This window comes from Callorhinchus milii, unplaced genomic scaffold (assembly GCF_018977255.1).
Source record: "Callorhinchus milii isolate IMCB2004 unplaced genomic scaffold, IMCB_Cmil_1.0 Scaffold1, whole genome shotgun sequence".
NCBI classification, from domain to species: Eukaryota; Metazoa; Chordata; class Chondrichthyes; order Chimaeriformes; family Callorhinchidae; genus Callorhinchus; species Callorhinchus milii.
The window spans coordinates 583927-608926 of NW_024704742.1; the positions used below are offsets into that span (position 1 = coordinate 583927).

At 43.1% G+C, this 25000-nt stretch overlaps 2 protein-coding genes across 2 annotated transcripts in view; both read left to right on the plus strand.

Annotated features, from left to right (window-relative positions):
* The window catches only part of bbs12 (Bardet-Biedl syndrome 12), a 15004-nt gene extending 2599 nt beyond the window's left edge, over positions 1-12405 (plus strand). The window contains exons 2-3 of the mRNA XM_042337398.1: positions 1-1193; positions 12282-12405. The exon at positions 1-1193 is cut by the window's left edge and continues 963 nt beyond it. Of these exons, the coding sequence (XP_042193332.1) occupies positions 1-1193; positions 12282-12405 (1317 nt within the window). The remainder of the gene's footprint in view (positions 1194-12281) is intronic.
* Positions 12406-23262: 10857 nt separating this feature from the next.
* fgf2 (fibroblast growth factor 2) overlaps positions 23263-25000 on the plus strand; it is a 34044-nt gene continuing 32306 nt past the window's right edge. Inside the window, exon 1 of the mRNA XM_042336393.1 lies at positions 23263-23542. Coding sequence (XP_042192327.1) covers positions 23353-23542 — 190 coding nt within the window. The 5' untranslated portion in view covers positions 23263-23352. The remainder of the gene's footprint in view (positions 23543-25000) is intronic.

A 25000-nucleotide genomic window follows, 5' to 3' on the forward strand; every position in this document is an offset into this window, starting at 1 on the left:
ATTGATAAACTTGTTACATGTTTGTTGCCAGGACTTCCTGAGCATTATTCCTGTGTTAATACTGGTTTCATCACATTACTCTCAGGGGAACAGCCTATTGTTGTCCAGCATCTATCAGGACTGTCTCTTCATGTTATCCTCATAGATGGAGATTTGACTCATCAATACCATCATCCAGGATTCAACCGTGTTACTAATATGAAGATAGTTGCTAAGAGTATTGATAACACGTTTAAAAGTGTGGAAGAAGAATGGTTAAATAATGCCATCGAAATATTTCGTAAATATCATGTTAACGTAATTCTAGTAAAAGGAATAGCATCTCCATGTTTAATGGAGAAGTGTATCCAAAATAATATACTAGTAATTCAGCAAGTGAAAGACAACGTAGTGCAAGGCTTTGTGGAGGCCACAGGGGCTATTCTTATTACTTACATCACACAGGTAAAAGAGAATTGTGTGGGCACTGGAGCACACCTTTGTTTTTGGAAAGCGGGTCATGGAAATTCACCAGACATGAGAGAAAGAGTTGCTGTACAGATAAGCTGCTTTAAAATTGCTGTTATCACAGTGGTGCTTTGTAGCCCTGTAAACTGTAAACTGCAGGTAATAGGAGATCAATTGTGGAGCTGTGTACATCGTTTGCACCATGCCCTCAGTGAGCAACGAATCTTTCCAGGTGCAGGAGCCACTGAACTTATGTCCCTCTGCCACCTGAAACGGCTCATATCAGAAAAGGCTGCTCTAAAGCCCCAAATAAATGCTACTGATTGCACTGGTCCACATTGTTCATCAAGGCGTACAGAGGCTGATGTACTTTACAAATCCCAGATTCTGCAGTTTTTGGCTGATGGCTGGAGAGAATACCTTATGACTGCCATGTATAATACCGGCATGTATAGAACACCACTAGATGCTATGTCAGAAGTACAAAGATGTGTCAATGAAGATGTGGGTCTCTTTGCTATAATCCCCAATGTGTCCGACGAATCTACTGCAGAAAGGGTTGGTCAATGTTCCTGGCAATTTGGTGGCACTGTGAGTGAGAACCGTATGAACTCCAAGGTGTATGATAATGTGACAGTTAAGCTAGAGAGCTGGCGAAGGGCTCTAGATCTCGTGTTACTCGTGCTGCAAGCAGATGTTGAAATCATCACCGGTTACAGAGCTAATACCTCTAGACTTATTGAAGAGCAACAAAAACAAATTACATTTGTATAGCGCTTTTCACTTTCCTGTTGGGAGGACATCCCAAGGCGCTGGACAGTCAGGGATTTGGACCCGAGCAAGGGGTTGAGATCAAGAGGGGCGGAGGCAGGGAGGGTAGATGTAGGAGGGTGGCTGAGGATGCGGTTGAAGAGGAGGGTCTTGAGATATACCTTGAAGGAGGCAAGGGAGGGAGTAAGACGAAGGAACTGTGGGATGGAGTTCCAAAGAGCAGTAAACAGCTTACTGTGACTGCGCTACCGACGTCTGTGGAGAGCAGTCAGATCCCTCCCCAAAGCCCATTTTGGAGAGTACGATTGAAGCAGTGAAGAACACATGCACCATCCAGCTACCTGGTCAAGAAACGTCAGGGTGAGAGCCTAGTATGGTTCAGTGCTAATCCTTCCCGCTTCATGTTGTGAGATTTCTGTCTTTAGGTACTTTTCCTGGCCTGATTGTTGACTCCTTGTCTTCACTTTTGGCACCTACAATCCCCTGCCCCCTCCCCACTCGACCATTTTCTTGAAAATCACAAGGCTTCATTTTTCGAAAGTAAGCCGCAGATGTGAAAGTGTGAACTTTCCATGTTATTCCACACTCTCACATGAAAGAAAATGTGGGGCCAGGAAGGTGCGTGCGTGTGTGTGTGTGTGTGTGTGTGGGTGGGGGGAACGAGGCAAGGGAGTATGACTTTAAATATGATTTAGGAATTACAGAAACAAAAGTCACCAGAAGATGGAATTAATTAAAATGCTGGGGTTCAGGAAGCTCTAAATAAAGGAAATCTTAGTAAATTAATAAAGGATAATAATTGAGTAAAGAAGGTCTAGCAACCTAACGGTCCAGCCTTGGATTGAACTAATTGATATAGATTTATGTAAATCAAAATCAGACCAATAACCAGCACTGAAACATGCAGATCATCTACTTGTTTCTATACTGGATATCAATTCTAAGGGAAAGGTGTTTGTCTTGCATGAAGTCCAGTGAACAATGTGGAGAGAATGGTGCAGAAAGTGTTGCACTACAGTATTTTGATATGAGTCATAATTTAGCAAATTGGGGAAAATGGGAGAGTTTAAACCTGGGAGAAAGGGAGCTGAGGAGAATAACGGAAGGATATGACTACATCACAGAGATTCAAGACAGACTGGCAACAGACTTCAACGTTGCAAGGCTTATTATTCACACGTGTGACAATGTAATGCAGCAGTTTGATGGAAATGTTGTCAGTTTGATTGCGTAGTCTATTGCACTTGCTGGAAATCCATAGAATTAACACTTGCTGCCAGTATTGAATGTTTAATGGGTATCAGTAGGACAGTTTTATTTCCAGGGGTTGTCAGATAGCGCACCATAAACCTGTCCCGGCCTTTGCTCCTACTGTGTCCAAAAACAGAAGCATTGCTGTTACACTGAAAATACCAGAGATGAGTTGTTTCATCTGCAATGACCAAAAGTAGTTTAGCTTAAAGACTACATTGGGTAACAGATTAGCCATTAGCTATCGGTTTGTTAAGATAAGTAACTTCATTACTCTACCCCAAAACTATACAAAGTATTTCCCAAATTGTGATTTTAGTATCTCACACCGAAAACTATTCACAAAAGATAACTAAGAAGCTGTGAATAAAATTATTCTACTTTACGTTTCCCGCTAGAGATTCGAGTTCTTGAAGTACACATAGACCCTGGGACTGGATCTTTGACCACTTTCTCCATTAGTCAGCAAACCAGAGGAAGTCCTCTACACACGTTTGAAACTGTTGTGTTGTGGCTTACTCGAAAGAAATAATAATAATAATAATCCTTGTATTTGATATAGCGCTTTTCACGTCGGGAGGACGCCCCAAAGCGCTTCACAGAACACACTGTAAAGTGAATTGACTGTATATTTGTGGGCGAACGCGGCAGCCAATTGCGCACAGCAATGTCCCACAAACAGTCGTAGATTGAAAATGACCAATTTATTATTGTTTTTGGTTTTGGAGGGATTATTATTAGGCTCTGTGTGGAGTAAGGAAACTTGCCCAAGGTTTGGCCCTCTGCCTGGAATTGAACTCAGGTCTCTCACTTGCAAAGCGAGTGCTCTAACCACTGAGCTACAGGACTCCACAGGTCAAATCCCCCAACAAGTCACTAAAAGTTTCGCTGCTCCAGTTTGATCGTCCATCAAATCTCACTGATTCAACGCAGCATATCTTTTCACTTGCGGTTGTGGTCATTGGTCAGATATCGGCTTCAGAATCACGCTTACATTTCCCCATCAACGCAGTCCAAATTGAGTGTGTTGTAAATATCTAATACAATTCACGTGCATACGGCCTTCTCACTTCGGGGGAATGTCCCAAATCGCATTAACTCTTGAAATGCACACGATTGACAATTTGTTGTCCATCGATATTAACACTTCACTTCATGTCACTTATTTCAATTATCTTGCGGGTTATCTTGCGAATCTCTAGCGGGTATTGATGATTGATGAGCTACATCACTATTTAGTACTGATAAATGATCCAGCAGCTAGTTTATCCTGCTAAACCTACTAAACAAATGCACTTACTCTGTTGAGGGTTTACCACAATCAGATTTTGCCGAGCTGATGGCCATAGAGAAGGGACAAGTAGCAATGAAGAATCTGCAGAATTCATCTTGGGTGTAGATTACAATAACATAATAATAATTCTTGCATTTGATATAATGCCTTATCACATCTAGATGTCTCAAAGCGCTTCACACAATATACTGTAAAGTGAATTGACTGTATATTTTGTGGGTGAAACGCAGCAGCCAATTGCGCACAGCAGCGTCCCACAAACAGCCGTGGATTGAGTGACCAAATTTATTATTATTTTATTGTCAAGGGAATATTACCCCAGAAAACGATTAATCAGGATGACACTTGGGATATTGATGGGATTTTCCCTTTCCCTTTACAATTTTATCTGTAAATATATATATATATATATTGAATACTAAGAAATATTGGTTAATATTTGTTTTGACCCTTCACGTCTTCGTTTAGTTGCTGAATGTCATGCTTTGTATTTCCAGCACAGAATCATAGAACTTACAGCGAACAAGGGGGCATTTGGCCCATCAACTCTGTTGGAGCTAACTAATCTAATCCCAATTCCTATCTTCTTCTCCATAACCTTACATATTCTCTGCAACTCTTTATCCAATTATAACCAGTTATGTTAATAAAAGGTGGTTGCCTTTTAATACAAACTTTCACCAGACGGTGGAGCTATGAATGAGAGTTACCTGTTGTCATAAATTAACCGAATAATACTTATTAATAGAGTACAATAGTCTAGTGTCCTGTCTATCCACTTTTAACGTCAGCAGATTTGCCAGTTCAGGTTAATAGCAAAACAAGTAGCTTTAAATATCTAATAATAATCCCTCCAAAAAACAATAATGATTTGGTCACTTCAATCCACGACTGTTTGTGGGGACACTGCTGTGCGCTATTGGCTGCCGCGTTTCGCCCACAAATATACAGTCAATTCACTTTACAGTCTATTCGGTGAAGGGCTTTGAGACGTCTCGAAGATGTGAAAAGCGCTATATTAAATACAAGGATTATTATATCAGATTTGTGAAGGTATTTATCATTAGCAGATTGTTTACATTATATCTTCTACTTATAACTTCTGTGAGAGTTTTTTTTACTTTTGTCCTTCATAATTATAAACCCTGGAGCATGGTTTCGCCACTATTCTCTTCCAAATGAGATTCAGCATTCTTAACAGCGATTGTGATTTGAACCGTGGCAGAAGAAAAGACGAGCTAACTAAAGGAGAAATTAAATTCTTGAGTGTGTGTCCAAGGTAGTCCTGAAGCACAATTAGTTGATAACATGGCAGGAGAGGGTTAGGGTTCGCATCAAGAAGATCCTTGTATGCCAAACACATGCCCTCAGGATCGACTGTGCCAGGAGAGGGCCGTGGCGGGATCACAGGATGTTGGTATTAATAAATCTTTGCATTCGATAATAGCTCCTGTTGATGTCAAGCCACCTCAAAGCACTTCACAGTTAATTCCCGTCGAGCCGTTCCTATAAATAGCCAGAAAGCGAATGACTGGTTTTATTTAGAGAATCGTTGGCCAGGACGTGGGAGAAACTCTTTTTTTTCCTTTTGGAATATCATGATGCAATCCTTAGCGCCCATCAGAAAAGGCAGACCTCAGTTTATCTACTCATTTGAAGGATGGCATCTGACAATGCAGTGTCCAGCCCCGCACCCCCCCCACTGGAACGTCAGCCTTGAGACTTGAAGTCTTGATCCGACAACTTTTGACCTAGAGAGCTGCCAACTGATTTGGCAGAAACATCACCGTGCATTGTTACAACGTAAAGCCTTACCCTAACAATGACACTCGCAACTCAAGTTATTTAGTGTATTACCCTCACGGATGAAATATGGAGAAGGGATATTGAAAGGGTTGCGTTGAGCCACAATGAGTGCCGTGAGGAACGGTAGAGGAGGTCCGAATGCAATCATAGGTAAATGTAGACCGACAGCCGAAAAATAAATAAAATAAAAGTAAAGCATAAAGCAGCAGAGGAACAATCTAAAAAAGTACGGGAGAACAAGGGATCAATGCAAAGTTTGAAAGGCGTGACAGGACAAATGAATTTCACAGGTAGAATAAGGGGCAAAGTTAAAGGAATGAACTCAGATGCAGTAATAAAACCACAAACGTGTTAACGATGTGGTAAACTGGGACATGTCGGTCAGTGCTGAATGTAGATCCAAAAGAGTGTCAGAATTGTGGAAAAAAAGGGGCATATGCTGAAAACTTATAAACTGGGGGACAAACATGAAGAGAAAAGTGCTAGTTTGGAACTAAAAGACTTAGTAGGACAAATGAATTGGGAAAACTGAGCTGAACTGAGCTATGCAAGGCCAGGCAGGGATGGTTCCCAGCGACCCACTGATATGCCTCCAGATGAAACAGAAAGATGATTCACTGGCCCATCTGAAGGCACTCAGACAGATAAGTCTTGCTTAATACTTGTGAGGAGTTAGAGAAGATCAAAATGCCCTTTCTCTCTCTCTCTCTCTCCACAACTTCTTCTGGCTCTCCCTGGCAGGACAAAGATATGATGATACCCATTAGGATGACTTAAATAAAGAAATTAACAGAAGTAGCCATTGCCAAGTTAAAAACGATTGCAGAGAGACAAAAAAAAACGTATTTAAGTAAGAAAATGAGAAACTGCTGGGAGGGATTTGTTGGGGAAAAAAATTGGGTTATAAAAGATAATTTTGCAGTTACAAAATGGCCAACATGTTATGTGTTTTATGTTTTTATGCCTCAGTTTTGTTATAGTATTTTGTCTTTGTGTTTATGTAATTTGTTTTTAAGTTAACAAAATGACCAAAGTAGGTCTGACTTTACTCTGGACGCAGAGTATAAACTGGATTCTACCTATGTTAGATATGTACTGGATAAGGGAAAGACAGGCTATGCAGCAGAAAATGTGACAAGTTGAAAGAAAGAGAGCGAGCGAGAGTACAGGAGGGGTTAATTGGAAAAAAAAACTAGCGAGCGAAAGATTCAATGTGAAACTAATAACAGAAAAGACAGGTGTTTTAATAACGCAATCAAGATGTCCTTTAGAAAAATGAACACAGCTTTGTGCTGAAAAGATTTTATTGAACTGAGCAGCAGTTCCTGGATACTTTTGGGTGATCGACCAGGGAACAGTACAGCAGTACCTGGATCCCGTTTGGTGGATTAAATTGGACATTACTCCTCCATCTCTTCCGCAACATTTGGTTTGGCCAATCTTAATCATTGTGAACTGTACGTGGATACGTAAGCATTATCGTATTATTTTAATTGCCTATAACCGTTGTGAATCTGAATTAATAAACGTCTATTTCTCTTATATATAAGATTTAGGTCAGTTTTTACTTCACCGCAGAGTTAAAATGGATATCTTACAGTGTATGGAGTAAGGAAACTTGCCTAAGGTTTCGCCCGGCCCGGGAAACAAACCCAGATCCCCTCGCTTGCGAGGTAAACGTCGAGACTCCACCTGAAGACTTACCTCTGGTTGAAGAGGCAAGTCCTCAGGTGAGTAAAGAGGGGGTGAGGCAGAGAGATTGAGGTCAGAGGTGAATGACTATTTTATAGAAATTCCCGATGACTAAAGTGTTTGAGGCTTCCGTCTTTGCATTTTCCTTCCTTGTTCAACATATCAGTTTATTTTGGCTGTTGAAGCTAACTTTCCCAATGCAGCTTGCCCAGTCGTGTTGAGGAGATTCTTTGTCTAGTGCCTGCATCACATATATAAAAAAAATCACTATTTTCATTGACTATTGATATTGCCAGGATTTAGCTCTGTTTTCTCCACGTGGCAGCAAACTTCCTGTATTAACCACGGAGTGTGGAGGCCAGACACTGTTGCTGTGTGAACACACTTACGGAAGGCAGGGTCAGTCATATAAACACACATTACATAAGTGAAAAAGCTGTAAAACTTTTTTTTAAAAATGGAAGAGTATTGCAAGTAGATTGAAATGCCTTTTTGAATGTACGAGATTAAAAAAAATAGAAATTCTTCAATTAACAAAAAGCTGCAGGCCATTAATAGATGTTATAATCTCACTTTGAACTGAATTAAACTCTAGATTTCCTCCAATTTAGAAATGTCTTTTCAGAAGTGGGTCAAAAGCAGGAAATACCACGAAACCTTGGGCAAGTTTCCTTACTCCACACAGAGCCTAATAATAATCCCTCCAAAAAAAAATAATAAATTGGTCATTTTCAATCCACGACTGTGAGTGGGACATTGCTGTGTGCAATTGGCTGCCGCGTTCGCCCACAAATATACAGTCAATTCACTTTACAGTGTGTTCTGTGAAGCGCTTTGAGACATCGACGCTATGTCAGATGTAAGGATTATTAGAATTATTGTTATTAACCCGAGGCGGGGGGGAGCAATAAAACACCTGGAAATCTCTCTTTAAACCACACAAAGCAATGATTAAAGTATATCAACAGCCTCACCAGCAATTTTTTCCAATTATTAAGTAACCTTTATAATTCTGAACCCTAAGATAACGATACGTTTTATATAGCGTTTAAAGGTGGGAAATAAAATTAAGACGATATGACAAAAAAGGAAGGTTTTACTGTTAATCCGTGAAGACAATAATAATGACCAACTGGTGATTATCCTTGTGTGGGGCGGGGGGGGGGGGGGTGGGAGGTGAAGTGGGGTCTCGTTGGAGCTGAACTGGCTCCGGGGCGACATGTTGGGCAACGGGATGTCAGAATCAAGCCAACTGTGTGGGGATTTGACTGACCAACGGGAAGGACAGGTGAACTGAAATGACTATTTGACTTATTTCCTGAGTCAGACGAGTTTACAGCACCTCATGGCCCTGCAGATTACAGCCTAGCCTGACTCATAATAATAATAATAATAATGATCCTTGCATTTGATATAGCGCTCGTCACGTCTTCCAGACATCGCAAAGTGCTTCACGGAATCCGCTGTAAAGTGAATTGATTGTATGTTTGTGGGTGAAATGCGGTGGCCAATTGGTGATAAACAAGAAGGTAGGTGAAATAAGTTGCCAAGGCACTGACTGCACCACTAGTCCTTATGTTACAACTTGATACAGGTGAGGTCCTACCTTTAACCAGGAAAATACCAGCAACGCAATTAGTGGCATCATTGCACCTGTCCTCGTGAGTCTGCTGTTGGCTATCACTACACTCTGCAGACGCAGAACTGGTTAGAGCGAGTGTGTCCTAGACCCATTTTTAATTAATGTTGTGTTTGGACTTCAATAATATTAACAACCATTACCTCAGTTTAAAAAATAATATTTTGTGTTCTCTCTTTTGCTGCCAATGATCAGGTCTGACATAAGCATTAACGAGTTAAAAGAAACCTTCCCTTCTGTGCCTGTTGTGGCAGCTTGGGATTCATGGGCAAACAATGCAGAATTTAGGAAAAGTCTGAGAGGGAAATTGGCTGTAAACATGTCTGTATCCACATCCTCCTGTGCTGACCTGTTAAATGAATGTATTCTCTTAGTCTGTCCTTCTCTTGTGCAATTATACTACAGACAACATCAGGGAAAACTGGAGCAGCTGTCCTGTTGTGTGACTTAGTCATTTACATTGCAAGTAGACTCACAGTAAACATAGATCGCAGACACTTTCATTTGCCAGCGACTCAGATTAAAAACAAATGACTTTGTTTTATTTTTATAAAAGCCACGAGTGAACAAGTGGCTATAGCTGTTGAAAGAGCATCCAGAAATGTGGCAGCAGAATTTGTGTTTGAACAATTTGTCACCGGAGGTACGCGACCACAACTGGAACAGCACGACTGAATGGGATTTTCATTTGTTTAATGTTATATTCTTCCTCCTCTTTAGCCTGTCACTCTCCCTCCCTTTCCACCCCCCAAAAAACACACAGATTTGTGAACAAGAGAACAGGCGGGTGAACGGTTCCCAGATTCTACTGATCCTACACTCGAAGAGCTGTACATCCACAGTGGCCTGTAGCTAATCTTCCCATTTTCCCTGGAAACAAGCAATTTTGGGGGTCCATCATTAGCTGATTTCTAAAAATATCAATCTTTTCATTACTTGCACTAATAACAACATTTGATATAGCACCTCGTCACATCGAGAAGTTTCAAAGCACTTCACAGGGTACACTGTAAAGTGTATTGACTGTGTATTTTGTGGGTGAATGTGGCAACCGATTGCACACAGCAGTGAGTGTCACACAAACAGCCTTGGAGTGAATGATCCATTTTTTATTTGGGGGAAAATGATGGCCAGGACACCGGGAGAAACTCCCTCCTCTTTTCGAATAGTGCCGTGGGATCTTTAATGTCCACCTGAACAGACAGATGGGACCTCGGTTTAACATCTCACCGGTGTGGCACCTCTGATAATGCAACCCTCCTCCCAGCAAAACCTGAATTGTTTTTGTGGGAATTCTGTTAGAAGACCTTCACATAAGAAGGGGTAGTCATATATGAGGCATCCTACCCATAACCAGTTGCACAGCTGCAACTTTAATTCAATAAATACCCTTGACTGAATGCAAAAGAACAGCTGGTTGTGGTACAGCCAGTTTATTGTATCCCCTAATGTGTTCCCTGCAGCCCTATCCGTTTAATCAGTCGTGAGCAAGAACATTTGTTTCCAGATATCATCATCATCCCAAATCTGAAATCCTTTTACAAGCAGAGGATAGGTTTACCGATCGTATCATGTCCAAAAACTTTGCTACGAGACTTTTGTTTGAGGTTCCGCAATGAATTGTCCATCCTCAGCCCCCCAAAAAATGACACAGAAAAATAAAACATTGCATTTCCTTTCTACTAGTATCTGTGCTAGGGGTGCTGTACTGTAACATGAATTATGCTCGTGAAAGGCTTCGGATTTGAGATTCAAACACGGTGTGAAGATTTTTGGGGAAGGGGCTGAAAGACTGGTCTGCTAACAACTGTGGTTACTTACCGAACATTTAGGGATAACGTATGGAGGCAATCATACAATGCGATGCAAACATTTCACGGTTTGTTTCTGAAGGACATTTCTTGCTTATTTCAGCTCAAGTTGTTGCAAAGAAAATAGGAAGTTAATTCACTCCGTGGAAGAAAGATACAATAAAGCACAATTTCCTCTTTCACTCCCCAACCTCCTTCCCACTCTACGCTAATTCCTAATGTGTTAAGCCATGTACTTGTTTTGGCTCAATAGTGAGGGGAACAACAATAATTGATGGACATCGCCCGCTTTCCTTGGGGAGGGAGGGGGCTCAGGTATGAACTTGGTAGAAAATCTCTTCACTTCATTATTACATATAGGATTCATTCTACTTTCTGGTGCCCAAAACTGAACACAGTAATCCAGTTGTGGCCTAACCAATGATTTGTTGATGTACTTCTGTACTCTATGCCCCTATGTAATAAGAAGTCTTTTTTTTAAGGATATCCTGCAAAACGATTTGAGATCTCCCAAACAGAATAGCGGTATATCAAATACAAGGATTATTAATAATAACATCTCACTCTCTGATTTAGTGTTTCCCCTTCCTTCTCAGGAATCATGATGTTTCTTCCCCCCCTCCCACCTCAATAACGTAGCACAAAACCTCATCTCATAACTCAAATCACTCACATTCTGAAACGCAGCTTGCAAGTTAAAAGCGAGGGAGTGAAATGCACAAATCCTCTTTATATAATTGATGATCAAGAGTCCATTTCCCACAGATAAATGTTCTCTTGAAGTCTCTTCTCCCATCTTTCCCAAGTTCCAAAATATATATATATACATACATAGGAGCATAAATAGTATTTGTAAATGCTGCTCGGAACATAAGGTGCATTAACTCCAGGGAATCCCAAGCATATCATGCCAACTGGGAATGACGTGAACAAGAACTTGGCTCCCATGAGATTTTGTCTCGGAATTCGAATGCTCTGCCCCAGAAGCCGTTAGAGGCAGAATCAATTAGAAGGGAGATAAAAGCCTGCCTCTACGATCTCTCCAAGAGAGAAGTAAGATAATTATTTGGAGAGGACAAGTTTGCAGGGCTATGGGGAGAGAGTGGGGGAATGGGATTGAATTGGATAGCTCTTTTCAAAGAGCCTTCACAGACATGATGGGCCGAATGGCCTCCTTCTGTGCTGTATAGTTCTATGATTCTATCTACAGTATTACTGTTATTAATACTGTTATTTCGTCTGTCTCTACAACGTTGGTGGTGTACTGCACTGCGTGCTTTTGCCTTTCCCCTGGATTTCCGTGCCCCCCCCACCCCTTTATTTGTTTTTTTTTAATATGAATTGCACTGCTGAGGAATTGCTCTCTTCACCTGTCCGGCTGTTTAACTGTAATTCTGGGCTGCAGAAGGAGACCAATGGGGTCCGTATGAGGTTGTAATCAGCAACGCGCTTGTCTTGCCAGACATCCAGAGAGTGGTTTTGTGCACATTTGAAAGTAACTTGTGAAGATACTGACGGTCATCGGTGCAAGGGGGGAGCAACTTCGCATCAAACGCCAATCGCTCCGTAGATTCTCCAAAGCAAGTGTTGCGGAGATGGAAGAAATTGGATTTGCTCAGAGCCTGGAAGAAAGATTTAAAGGAGAGTTGAGGATCGAGGTTCTGCATCTGCAGGTGGATGTGGTCCAGTGCTGAGATGAGAAGTCCAAAGCTTGCGAGTGACCCACATCCTACCATTCAGTCCCACAACCCATCATGTTTTGACACCAATACACTGCTCTCCTGCTACTGTGGCCAACAATCCTCCGGATAAGTTGGGCCGTTATTTCGTCTCTCATTTGTGGAAACCTGCTGTCAAAAATGCACGCTGTTTGTGGCAATAAAAAAGGCATTACACTTGATAGCAATTACCCTCCAACAATGCAACACTTTAACTGCTATGAGCTGCAAGTCTCAACGAGAGAATAAAGTTTAAACTTCCTCAATAATCAAGCATCGTTTCCTAAACTCTGCACCCCAATCATATTTCAGTGTAATGTTTTGATTCCAACATATTTGGTGTGCAAGTGTATCTTATTGGGAGAAATATTACGCCTCGAGCTTGTGGATACAGGACTAATCCCGTAATAAAAAGAAATTTGTATTACATCTGGGAATTATTTATTGGAAAAAAAATCATACGAAACTAATTCAGGTGTTATAATAGGTTAGTAGACTGACCTCATTGGCTGCTACATTTCATCCATAAAACACTGCCAATCCACTTTACAATATAATCTGTGAAGCGCTTTGAGACGTCTCAATGACACGAGAAGGTGCTATATCAAATACAAGGATTATTATTATTTTTTCACATCTGGGACTTGGATCCAAATTCAGAACAAAATGACAGGACGAAAGCTTCCCCTCCCTGCCGTCTACCAGCACATAGGAAAGGAGTCGACAATTAATTGTTAGTATTTTGCCAATTACATGTTTTCCTTTAAGTCGTTTGTATCCCATTTATTTATGTATATTACTCTCTGTATGATTTTCTTTTTTTTAAATATAAACTTTGTCCTCTTTTCTCATCTTTCCATCTCCCACCTCCGTTCCTGTCAATGTCTTCGCTACCTATTAATCACATCCTGTCTTTGTGCTCCTCCACATTAATGTCCCTGCTCCAAAAATCACAGGACCTGGTTAGTTGACCAGTGCAACTATGTGCGAGTTGCTTTGATCATTGTGACCTTCCAACAGCTGCTGCTACTGTAATAATATCCACGTAGTAACATGGATATTTCTATTAACTATGTTAGAAATTGCTCAGAAAAGCCAAAGTCAATATTTCAGTTTACACTAACTGCCCCGAGCTAAGGTTTCGCAAACCAAATATTTTGTTTACTGAATATGTCAGGTATTTGAAACATTTACAGGCACTGGGATTAAAAGATGGACGCAGCTTAGCAATTTATTTATATTGTTAGATAAAAACGGAATGAAGATTTTTGACAGGTTCATTTTTTTGGACCATTAATATTGATGTGTTAGGTGATCCTACATGGACCATGATTCAGCGGTCACTCACTCCATGGCTGTTTGTGGGACGCTGCTGTGTGCATTGTCTGCCAGGTTTCACCACCCACAAAATAAACAGTCAATCAACAACAAGATTACATTTGTATAGCGCCTTTCACGTCGGGAGGATGTCCCAAGGTGCTGGACAGAGTACAGCATTTTAGACCCGAGCTGGGGTTGGGGGGGAAGGGAAGGGAGGTGAAGGGGGTGGTGGCCGATGGCGTGGTTGAAGAGGAGGGTCTTGAGGCGGAACTTGAAGAAGGCTAAGGAGGGGGCGAGGCGGAGTGACTGGGGGATGGAGTTCTAGAGGTTGGGGGTAGAGTGGCTGAAGGCTCTCCCGCCAATGGTGGGGCGGGTGGGGCGGGGGACGTGGAGCAGCCAGAGACGGCTGAGCGGAGGGAGCGGGCGGGTTGGCAGGGGGTTAGGAGGTCGCAGAGGTAGGGTGGGGCAAGGCCGTGGAGGGCTTTGTAGGTGAGGACCAGGATCTTGAACTGGATCCTCTGAAGGATAGGGAGCCAATGGAGTTGGGCGAGAGTGGGGGAGATGGGGTCACAGATGGGGTCATGAATCTAAGCATGACATTTAGCGTAAATCCTGTTAAGAGCTTTGAGAGGTTCTTCCCACGTAAAAACCGCTATATCAAATGCACGGGTTATTATTATTATTGCCAATATTTGAATGAGACAAACAAATGGTTTGGATAAATTCTTGCTCTGTGAGGAATGACCTTATGCAGCACCACTGATCATATTTGCTCCTGAAATCGTTTGAAGTTGCAGCTTTATAACATCAAATAAGACATGAAAATGTGAAAGCCACATCATAACGTTAGCACTGGCACAGACTCCTCCGCAAGTGACCAACGTTGGATGGAGTTTTTGGATGAAGCTGTTTCACATTGGCTCGCTCAATAGCGATTCTCAATTCCATTTCACTAAATGGCCTCAGTTTGGGTCCAAGTAAACAGTAACACACTGTCAATTCCCAAAAAATGATTTCACATTTGGAAGCTACACTTTTTTTTATTAAAAAAAATAAAAACTCGTTTGGCATTGCCACATTTTCCTTAACCTTTTAAAATCTGCAATAAAACCATCTTGCATTCACCTCTTGGATACAACACTGAACATTACGACTGGGTTTTAGAATGCGATGGGCAGCTTTTCATGCTGTGCAGAAATGACATTTATTTTTTAAAAAATTCAAAAATCATCCATTTTCAGTTTCGCCTTTCATGTATAATACTCTTCATGCATTTACACACGCAGTAGTACATTTTAAAGTAGGTTTCTTTAGGAATCACCCTGTTAATGGAACATCCCTGTGTTATTCTTTGACATTTATGTGATTACTTAACAAGACACATTTATGAATTTTTGAATATTATTTATGATAACATAAATAAATATAAATGTAACATCTTTCTGAAAAAAGAGTATTACAAAGAAAGATAAATCCCAAATGTTGTTCCTGAACACAGTTAAATTCAAGGCTACACAAACTAGTAATTTGGATGAGAATGACCTACTTCTTGCCAGAACTCCTTCCCAAACCCTTATTCATTTGGAGCAATGTAGCCAGAATGTCAGTCCTCTATACGATCATGACCAGGCAGATGTTTAAAGGGAAAGTGTATTCCTTCTGAACATTCAAATAGTCTTAATTGTTTTACAGATATTTTTATACTTACTATGTCTCTCAGCTATCCACGTTCCAAGTAGGGATGAGGGATCCGATTTTCCATCATCTCAAACCAGCTGATTGCTTGGTGGACCTTCTGCCTGGGGTACTACCAAGCCACCACCTTCTCCTCAACATCCAATTGACTGCAGAATAACCATAATATACCTGTTTTATAGGTATCCAATGGACGCTCTTAATCTATCTTTGTCTGAAGCCAATACTCTTGTATAATTGAAGTGCTAACCACATATTCCACTCAAGCAAATCTTGAACCATGTTGCTCGTGTTGCGGGCAAATTCAGGTGAGCAATTTGACTTTATCCTTTTCGATGTCCATTAATAAGCTTTAGTTAGACACAGCTGTCCTTCCTTCCCCACATTGGGTTCCTGACCAGGACCGCCTTCCTCCACCTCATTTACCTTACCCAACACACAGCAGAAACATTCATCCATATGTTTATCACCTCATCAACTTTTCAAATGCCCTCTTTGCCGGTCACCCCAGCTCCACCATACACGGCATCCAGCTGATTCAAAACTCCGTCGCCCGCGAACTCACCCACACTAAACTCCAGTTCTAGCCGGACTCCACTGGCTCCCTAATGCCAAACGGATCGATTTCAAGATCCTCACACTCGTTTTCAAATTCCTTCATGCCCTGGCACCTCCCTCCCTCTCTGATCTATTCAGCCCCCAACCCACAACCTGTTGCCTCCGCTCGACTGGCTCTGGCTTCCTGCTTGTCCCTTGATCCCTCCGTTCCACCATTGGTGGCTGAACTTTGAGCCACTGTACCCCAAAACTCTGGAACACTCTCCTCTTTCCCTCCACCTTGCCCCTTCCTTCCCCATCTTCAGGTCATGCCTGAAGACCTTCCTATTCGACCATACCTAAGGTCACTCCCCTCTCCCCCCGGTTCGGTATCAGGCTCTGCCACTGTCAAGTGCTCCTGGACGCTACCCTGTGTGAGCGGCGATATATAAAGACAAGTTGTTGTAGTTAAATAAGCACTTGGTCCTTTTAATGAGAATCATCTTATGAGTTTACTTTTAAGAAGATTTTTTTTATCAAACATGGTGATAAAAACAGTCTTCTCAATCCCCCCAAAATCTCTCTTAATGCATTGACAATTGGGTTTAAAATGCAACCGTCACAACCTAGATTCTCAAAGGAATCTTAGATATCAAATTCTGCCAGCAACCAGATTTTTGATTGAATTCCTGTGAGTCAGGATGATGTACACCCACTAGGTTTCAATATTTACAAATCACTTACGAATACTGTTGCAAATTACTTTGTTTTCAACCAAAGCGGAACAAATATCATGAGTATTTCATGCCCTTAACATCAACAAGTAAGCAATCCCAGGTCAGGTAATATGAAATGAGAAAATATGTACATCACACAGACAAATAGCTTCAGAAATCTCAGTGAAAGATTGGATCGTCCATTGTGGCTGTGTGAGGAATAAGAACATGGGGCAGATCCCTGTGTAAATGAATGTGAGGAACTGGAACTTTGCAGTGGATTCTGGAACAAACAAGAACGCTGCAATGAATCAGTGTGAGAAACAAAGGCGTTGGAAATAATCCTTTATTGTGGTAAATCTCCACTATGAATGAGAAGATCAGCTTGGCTCAGTGGCAGCCCTCTTGCCTCTGAGTCCAAAGCACTACATCGGGAGTTGGAACCATATAGTCTAAGCTGACACTCCCATGCAGCGTTGGGAGTGTGTTGCAATATCCGCCGTTCCATCTTTCGGATGAGACGTTAAACTGAGATCCCGTCTGTTCGAATTGAAAAGAGAAGGGAGTTTCTCTCTCCCGGTGTCCTGGCCAACAATCCCCAGAATAAAGTTAGTCACTCACTCCATGGCTGTTTGTGGGACATTGCTGTGTGCAAATTGATTGCTGCGTTTCACCCATAAAATACAGTCAATCCTCTTTACAGTATATCCTGTGAAGCACTTTGAGAACGTCACAGCCGACGTGATAAGGTGCTGTATCAAATGCAAGGATATTATTGTTATATTAGTATTATTATTATTGTCATGAAATGCAAGAAGTGGGAAAACCGCAATATCATAATAATAATAATAATAATCCTTCCATTTGATATAACGCATTTCACGTCTTCCAGACGTCTCAAAGCGCTTCACAGAATAGACTCCAAGAAATAAGAGCGTGGCAGAGAATCCTTGAAACACGGGAGCGAGAGAACTAAATCGGAAATAATAATGAGACGTCTCCCTCCAAGGAATAAATATTATTAGGAAAAAAAAACAACTTTGTAGCGAGTTGATACTAAAAATACGGTGGTCGATCATTTCAAACATGTAGAGCATTACAACAGTTACCAGCAATAAAACAACAGCGGCCTAATCTCTGAGGAGACAATGGCTATTGCAAGGCAACAAGAACTTGGCCACAGAAATACGAGCAGTGCAATGAACTCCTCGGAAATGTCATATAATATTTTTGCCCACAAACTATACGGTCAATTCACTTTACAGTATATATTCTGTGAAGTGCTTTCGAACATCTTGCAGACTTGATAAGGCGCTATATCAAATCCAAGGATTATTATTGTTATATTATTACACAACGACTGTAGAAACTGATAATACTGGGATGTCCTCTCGATGTGAAACGTGCTTTACAAATGTAATTTTGTTGTTATTTTGTTGTATTGTGTTAAATCCAAGCGAAATCCAAGGACAGTAGTTGCAAAGCTTTGAGATTAGAAATTTGAGAAATAATAACATCCGAGTGCATTCGTACAGTTGGAGGGGGGATATATGATAGTCACATATGATATAGTTCCTTTCATGTTGGGAGAACATCTAAAAGTATTTCACAGGATTTAATGGAAAGTATAGTGACTGGGTATTATATAGGTGAATGCAGAAGCCAATTTGTACACGGCAATTGCATTTTAATGTCCTTCAAATATGTTTTATATTGTGGCTTTTATAGACCCCCATATCTCTTGAACAAGAAGTGGTGTGAAATACTTTCCTTCTCACAGGTATACACCTCAGCAACATTTTATATATGCATACGAATACAATATCGGGGGCACAATTTGCAATATTACTTGTGTAACATAGGGAATGCTTCAAAGAATATCACAACAATGTTCTACTCTTTATACATTAGTGACTCATAAAAATTAATGACCTGAATTTGCAGATCCAATTTGAAGCAATTGAGAAGAATGGTGTCTTACATGGCTGCTGAAGTCATGTTCCACTGATAGAACTGCAGACTGTGAAATCACTGTTGGATGCTCCTCTTCACCCAACAAAAGATATAATTCGGGCAATGATTCAACTGTACGTCTTGTCTCATTTACCAGCCTGTCCCCATGGGTCCCAATGATAAAAAAAAAGAGGAAGTGGGGGGTGGGAGGGGGGGGCGTATTCCAAACAATTAATAACACATGTTTATTCGTAGCCGGTGAAATCTAATACCAAATGTGTAGTAGTACTACCATCTGATTCAACCTCACTAAGTGTAAAAAAGGACATTGATTTGCCAGCTTGGTCCTTGCTCCTGTCAGCTACTTTACACACCCGTGGTGAAGATGGACAATTTTCACCAGGAAGGAATTTTTAATGCATATTGTGTTTAAATATGTTTAACCGGACACTTTAATGATGAGACTTTTATTTAAATATCAATATCATCCAGTAATGCTAAAGGACTGCTGCATGTTTTGGGGGTTTTCCCACAATTGCCTAATTGTCTGTGTAAAAAAAAGTATTGGCAAAGTGCCATTGTTCTTATCCTTTAATTGTAAATACAGTAATAATGAGCAATTGTTCAGTGTTACAGTGGCAGGAAAGGCCAGTCAGTTGGCAGTTTCACTCGATAATCGCTCTGATCCTACATTCTTATGCATGATGTACCAGTTGGAAATTGTCTCAGTGAATTAGACTCCAAGCCAAAATTAAGACAGAGATATATTTTACAAAAGAACTACGCAGGTTGAGTGAAAGGAATTAATTGCAATGGGGCATGTTCCGGGTGTACAGATGCTTTTGGTCGGTCATTAGATCTACACTTGCAGGATCTTTAGAAGACTACCACAAACTGCTACTCGACTATGTTTTGTCGTTGACAAATATTAACACTTTCATTTAAAAAAGCCAAAATCATCCAGTAATGGCAAAGGAATGCTGCAAGGTTAGGATTTGTCCCACAAGTGCTTAACTGTGTGTGTAAAAAAAATTGGCAAGTACCGTTGGTCTTATCCTTTAATTATAAATACAGTAATAATGAGCTAGTGTTTAGTGTTACAGTGACAGGAAAGACAGGTCACTTGACAGTTTCAGTAGATAATCTCTCTGATCCTATATTTGGAAATTGTCTCAGTAAATGGTTCCTTGAGTCTCCAAACCAAAATTACGACACATAGATATATATTTTTTTACAAAATAACTATACAGCTAATTGCACTGGGCATGTTCCACTCGTACAGGTGTTTCTGGGTAGATGGCCAGTCATACGATCTGCACTTGTACGGTCATTAGGAGACCACCACAAACTACTACTCTGGGCTCTATGTTTTGTAGTTGGCTGGAAATAACAGAGTGGTAGCACCTCACTGAATTCACCGGCATTCTCAATAAGGTCAGATGTAGCCCTGTTTTCTCCAAACCATTCCTTCAGCAACCACCACAGTTTCCTTTCCATTAAGCTCTGCCTCCGAGATCCTTCGCAGCCTCCTTATGTTTCAGTCCGGCTTGTGATATTCTCTGCTGCATTCTCTCTTTTTATCGTCTCAATACGTCTCAAAGGACTTCGAGGTAATACAATCAGGTGCAATGAATGTATTGTAGGCAAATACAACAGTAGGGATTTGCACCAGCAAGGTAATAAAGTGAATCGCCAGCTTTGTTGGCCAAGACACTAGAAAGAACCCCATTGTCTTTTCAAAGTAGTACTTAATGAACATCTTTGATAAGGTTGTTATGTAAATACTGTATGTTATTTTGATGCTGTACATAACTCGCATCATCTGAAATGGAGCCAAGTGTTGATTTAACGGCTAAAGGCATAATTTGTCAAAAGACGTATTTTGGATTTTTTTGTATAAACAGTATTTAAGTAACCTGAGGTTACTCGGGTATTTTTCCTGCCATAAAAACATATTTTTCTCCCTCTTCTCTCCTGTCGTCTTCTTATCCATTTTATTTCCCCACCCCTCCCCAATCCCGAGGTCCAAACAGGCAGGTGACCAAACAACCCGAGCACCTGGCAATATCAATTGCTGGGAGATGTAATGTTGGGTTTACTCAGTCTAGATCACTAAATACAGACCCAGATCATCACATATGTAACTAGTGGAGTCCTGTAGCTCAGTGGTTAGCGCACTCGCCTCACAAGCGAGAAGGCCTGGGTGCGATTCCCAGGCATTGGACAAGTTTCCTTACTCCACACGCCTCCGTTTACCTCGCAGTAAGTAGGAACCTGTTTGTTAGTTGATTGGTGGATCGCTGTTCTGGAAGTAATAATTCCCTTTTTAAAAAAAAAAAAATTGGTACCTCAATCCACAACTGTCTGTGGGCCGCTGCTGTGTGCAATTGTCCGCCACCCTTCCCGATTCCGACCCTCAGCTGAGTTCAGGATGAATTGAAATGATATATTGTTTAGTTTGGCTGAGTTCATGTTTTGTAATGCAAAGTTTCTGATATCATGTATTGGAGATAAATGTCAGAAACCAGATCTAAAGCCGTGTGTCCAGAGAATACTTTACCACAGGATGTAAAGGAAAGTGAATGAAGTGACATTGAGTGTAATGTCCAACATATTTGACCAATAAACTCTCTCTCCTTTACTTCGTGTCGCCATGTAACACCTCGTCAAAGAATTTCCAGACATTTTTCCCCTCCGGGTTATCTTTGACCGGAACGAAGCACAACACAACTTCATCCGATCTCTCCTGGAAGGTAAACCTTGAACTCCAAAAGTCTTCCCACTCCGTGAATTTGTAAGCCGGACATTTTTCTGAAAATTTAGTAAAAACTTTGTCCTTCATTGTGGTGTGTGGGTAAAAAAAAACACACACAACACACCTCACCTCCATGGAAAGGGGAAGGTGTTTTCAGAAGACTGCTCACTGGTTTGGTGCCTGAATCAGTTGTGCCAATTGGGACCTGTCCCACAGCAGGAAAGTTGGTCCAGTCCAGTGTTACAATGAGGGAAAGCCTTGGACTGTCAGGGTCAGTGTTCTCTCTATTATTAACAGATGCTCTTTCTCAGTTCACTTTGGGATCACATATTCCAAATCGTGTTTCAAGAACTTCAACAAAAACGATTCCGCGCAGCGCTGCATAAATATTTAGAAAGACATCAGTTTGGCTGTGACTCATTTGCTGCCATTGCTCCTATATGTTTCACTGGTGGACACTTCCCCACTGATTCCTCTCCTGTATGCACTGTGCTATAGATATACACAGTATTGGTGAGGGGAGGGGAGGGGGGAGGGAATGGGAAGGGAGGGGAGGGGGGGGAGGGAATGGGAAGGGAGGGGAGGGGGGAGGGAATGGGAAGGGAGGGGAGGGGGGGAGGGAATGGGAAGGGAGGGAGGAATGGGAAGGGGAGGGGAGGGGGGGAGGGGAATGGGAAGGGGAGGGAATGGGAACGAAGTGTTTGTTGAACATCTGAATGAGGAGAAATCTTGTGCGGATCATACAAAAGGGATACAAGTGAATACAAATTCCTTTGTAATCAGCAATCCCCCCACCCCCAACTCCCCCTCCCCTCCCTCCCCCTCCCCCCCTCTCTCCCCTACCCCCAACTCTCCCTCCCCTCCCCTCTCCCTCCCCTCCCTCCCCTCCCCCCCTCCTCTCTCCCCCTCCCTCCTCTCTCCCCCCTCCCTCCCCTCCCCCCTCTCCCCCCCTCCCTCCCTCTCCCCCCTCTCTCCTCTCTCCCTTCCCTCCCCCTCCCTCCTCCCCTCCCCTCCCTCCCTCTCCCCCTCCCTCCCTCCTCTCTCCCCTCCCTCCCCCTCTCTCCCCTCCCCTCCCTCTCTCCCCTCCCTCCTCCCTCTCTCCTCTCTCCCTTCCCTCTCCCCTCCCTACCCCCTCTCTCCCTCCCCTCTCCCTCCCCTCTCCCTCCCTCCCCTCTCCCCTCCCCCCTACCCCCTCCCTCCCCTCCCCTCCCCCCTCCCTCTCCCTCCCTCTCTCCCCCTCCCTTTTCCTTCTCCCTCTGGGAACCCCCCCCCCCCCAGTGTGCTGGGCGCTTGCGCACTGGGCGATTTGGGCTGAGCTCTCGGTCCAGGTTCAGGGATTTTACGCGATTCCCGACAATTGGCTTCTCCAGTTATTGCCACCAACCGGGAAATTGGGGGGGGGGGGAGAGAGAGGGTTAGAGAGAGGGGGAGAGAGTTAGGGAGAGAGAGGAGGAAAAGTTGTGCGAAGTTCAGGCAACAGATGGAAAGCCGTTCCTGGGCGTAAAGCGCAGTTGGAGCGAAGCAGAAGCAGAGACCCTCGCGCTTCCCACAGGGAGTCGGTGGGGGGGACGGGGGGACGGGGGGGGGCGGGAATATTACAGTATAGTATATTTATATCGGTACACAGGGCACCGGGAGCGAGAGCTTCGCTTTGGGGGGAAGGACCACAAAAAAAAAGAAATCGAAAGTGGGAGCGGGAGGAGGAGAGCGGAATCCGTGCCAACAAAGTGCAGTCCGGGTCCACATGAGGGGATAAGAGAGGACGCGGGGAAGGAGGGAGTGTGAGAGTAAAGGAGAGGCGACTGGGAGAGGAGGAGAGGGAGAGAGGAGGAGAAGACAGGAGAAGGAGAGAGAGAGACAGAGAGAGACAGAGAGAGAGAGAGGGGACATTATAGAGCGCGTTGCTCCTGTCCCACGCGGGGAGGGGAGAGGAGAGGAGGGAGAGGGATGGCGGCGGCTGGAGCAGCGGCCGGAGCTATAGGGACTCTGCCCTCTCTGCCCGAGTCCGACCCCAACCCCTTCCCACCGGGAGCCTTCAAGGATCCCAAGAGACTGTACTGCAAAAACGGCGGCTACTTCCTCAGGATCCTTCCCGACGGGAGAGTGGACGGTACCCGCGAGAGGAGCGACACCCGCAGTAAGTTACCCCCTCGGCTTCTCTCCTCTCTCCCCCCCATTTAACTCTGTACAGGGAATGTATTACCCCCTATTATTACCCCCTCACAAACTCCCCCCCCGACTCAGCCCCATCCTGAGCATTTATTCTTCCCATCGTTTATTCCGCCCCCACCAGTAAAATCGCGCTCCCATTTATCTCCACCTCATCCTGAGAATATCCCCCCTCCTCCCCCCCCTCCCCCCTCCTCCCCCCCCTCCCCCCCATTATACCTGCGGTATATTTCCCATATCCCTCTCATGTCCCCTCCCAATCTTGGGAATTGTATCTTCCCCTCCGCCCAACCAACCCCTAACCCCCCCCCCCCCCCCCCCACACACCACACATTTATTTCCCCCTATTTATTCCCCCAAAACATCCTGGGACCGTATTCCCCCCTATTTACCCCCCTCAGCCACACATATCCTGGGAATCTCCCCCCCACATTCAGGGAATGTTTTTCCCCATTTGTCTCCACTCTGGTCTCCCTGTTCCCTGGGAAATCCCAGGTCCAGGTTGACTCACTTCGCTTTCCTCATTGGGTTCAGGACGACATTGAGGGATGGAGGGAGGGGGGTGGAGGGAGGGAGGGAGGGGAGAGGGATGGAGGGATGGAGGGAGGGAGAGGGAGAACCCGCCCTGGTGGAAAATTTAAACAAACAATGATTTTTGGGGTTTGTTTAAATCTCCCATCAGATCACGTTCTGTCTCCATCCCTCTCTCTCCATCCCTCCATCTCTCTCTCTCTCCATCCCTCCATCTCTCTCTCTCTCCATCCCTCCATCTCTCTCTCTCCCATCCCTCCATCTCTCTCTCTCCATCCCTCTCTCTCTTCTCTCTCTCCATCACCCCATCTCTCTCTCTCTCTCCATCCCTCCATCCCTCTCTCTCTCTTCTCTCTCTCTCTCTCCCTCTCTCTCAATGGCAACCGTCAAAGTGCGCCTTCAATCCCTCTGAAGTTGTCGCTCCTAAAGGTGGGATGAGAGTTCCCCGAGACTCCAGGTCCTCCCGTGGTCCATGGCAGAGGCTCCCGGACACTGTCCCGCCATATATACATATTTATATTATTATATATAATAATAAGGTGCTATATTTCCTCTCGGTTTGTTTGTTCTCCACATCCCATTCCGTTAAATAAGGAAAATCTCCATCGTTCTGTCGGGTGGCGATGGTATTTATTTTCTGGCTATTAACTTGATGGAAGGACAACTGGAATTGGCTTTGTTTCCAGTGAACCATATTCAGAGGAATCTTTGTCCAATTAATTGTCCTTTTGGACAGTGTCTGCGATGGTCCCCCGAGGGGGCTCCTCCAAGTCGTGTCAGCCTTTCTACAAGTAAATTAAGACTGGAGCTGTATGTAGATTAATTATTATTTTGGTGAGGATGTAGTTTAACCTTTTTTTGTGTGTTGTGGTCCAAGGCTTCTCTTCTCTTTACC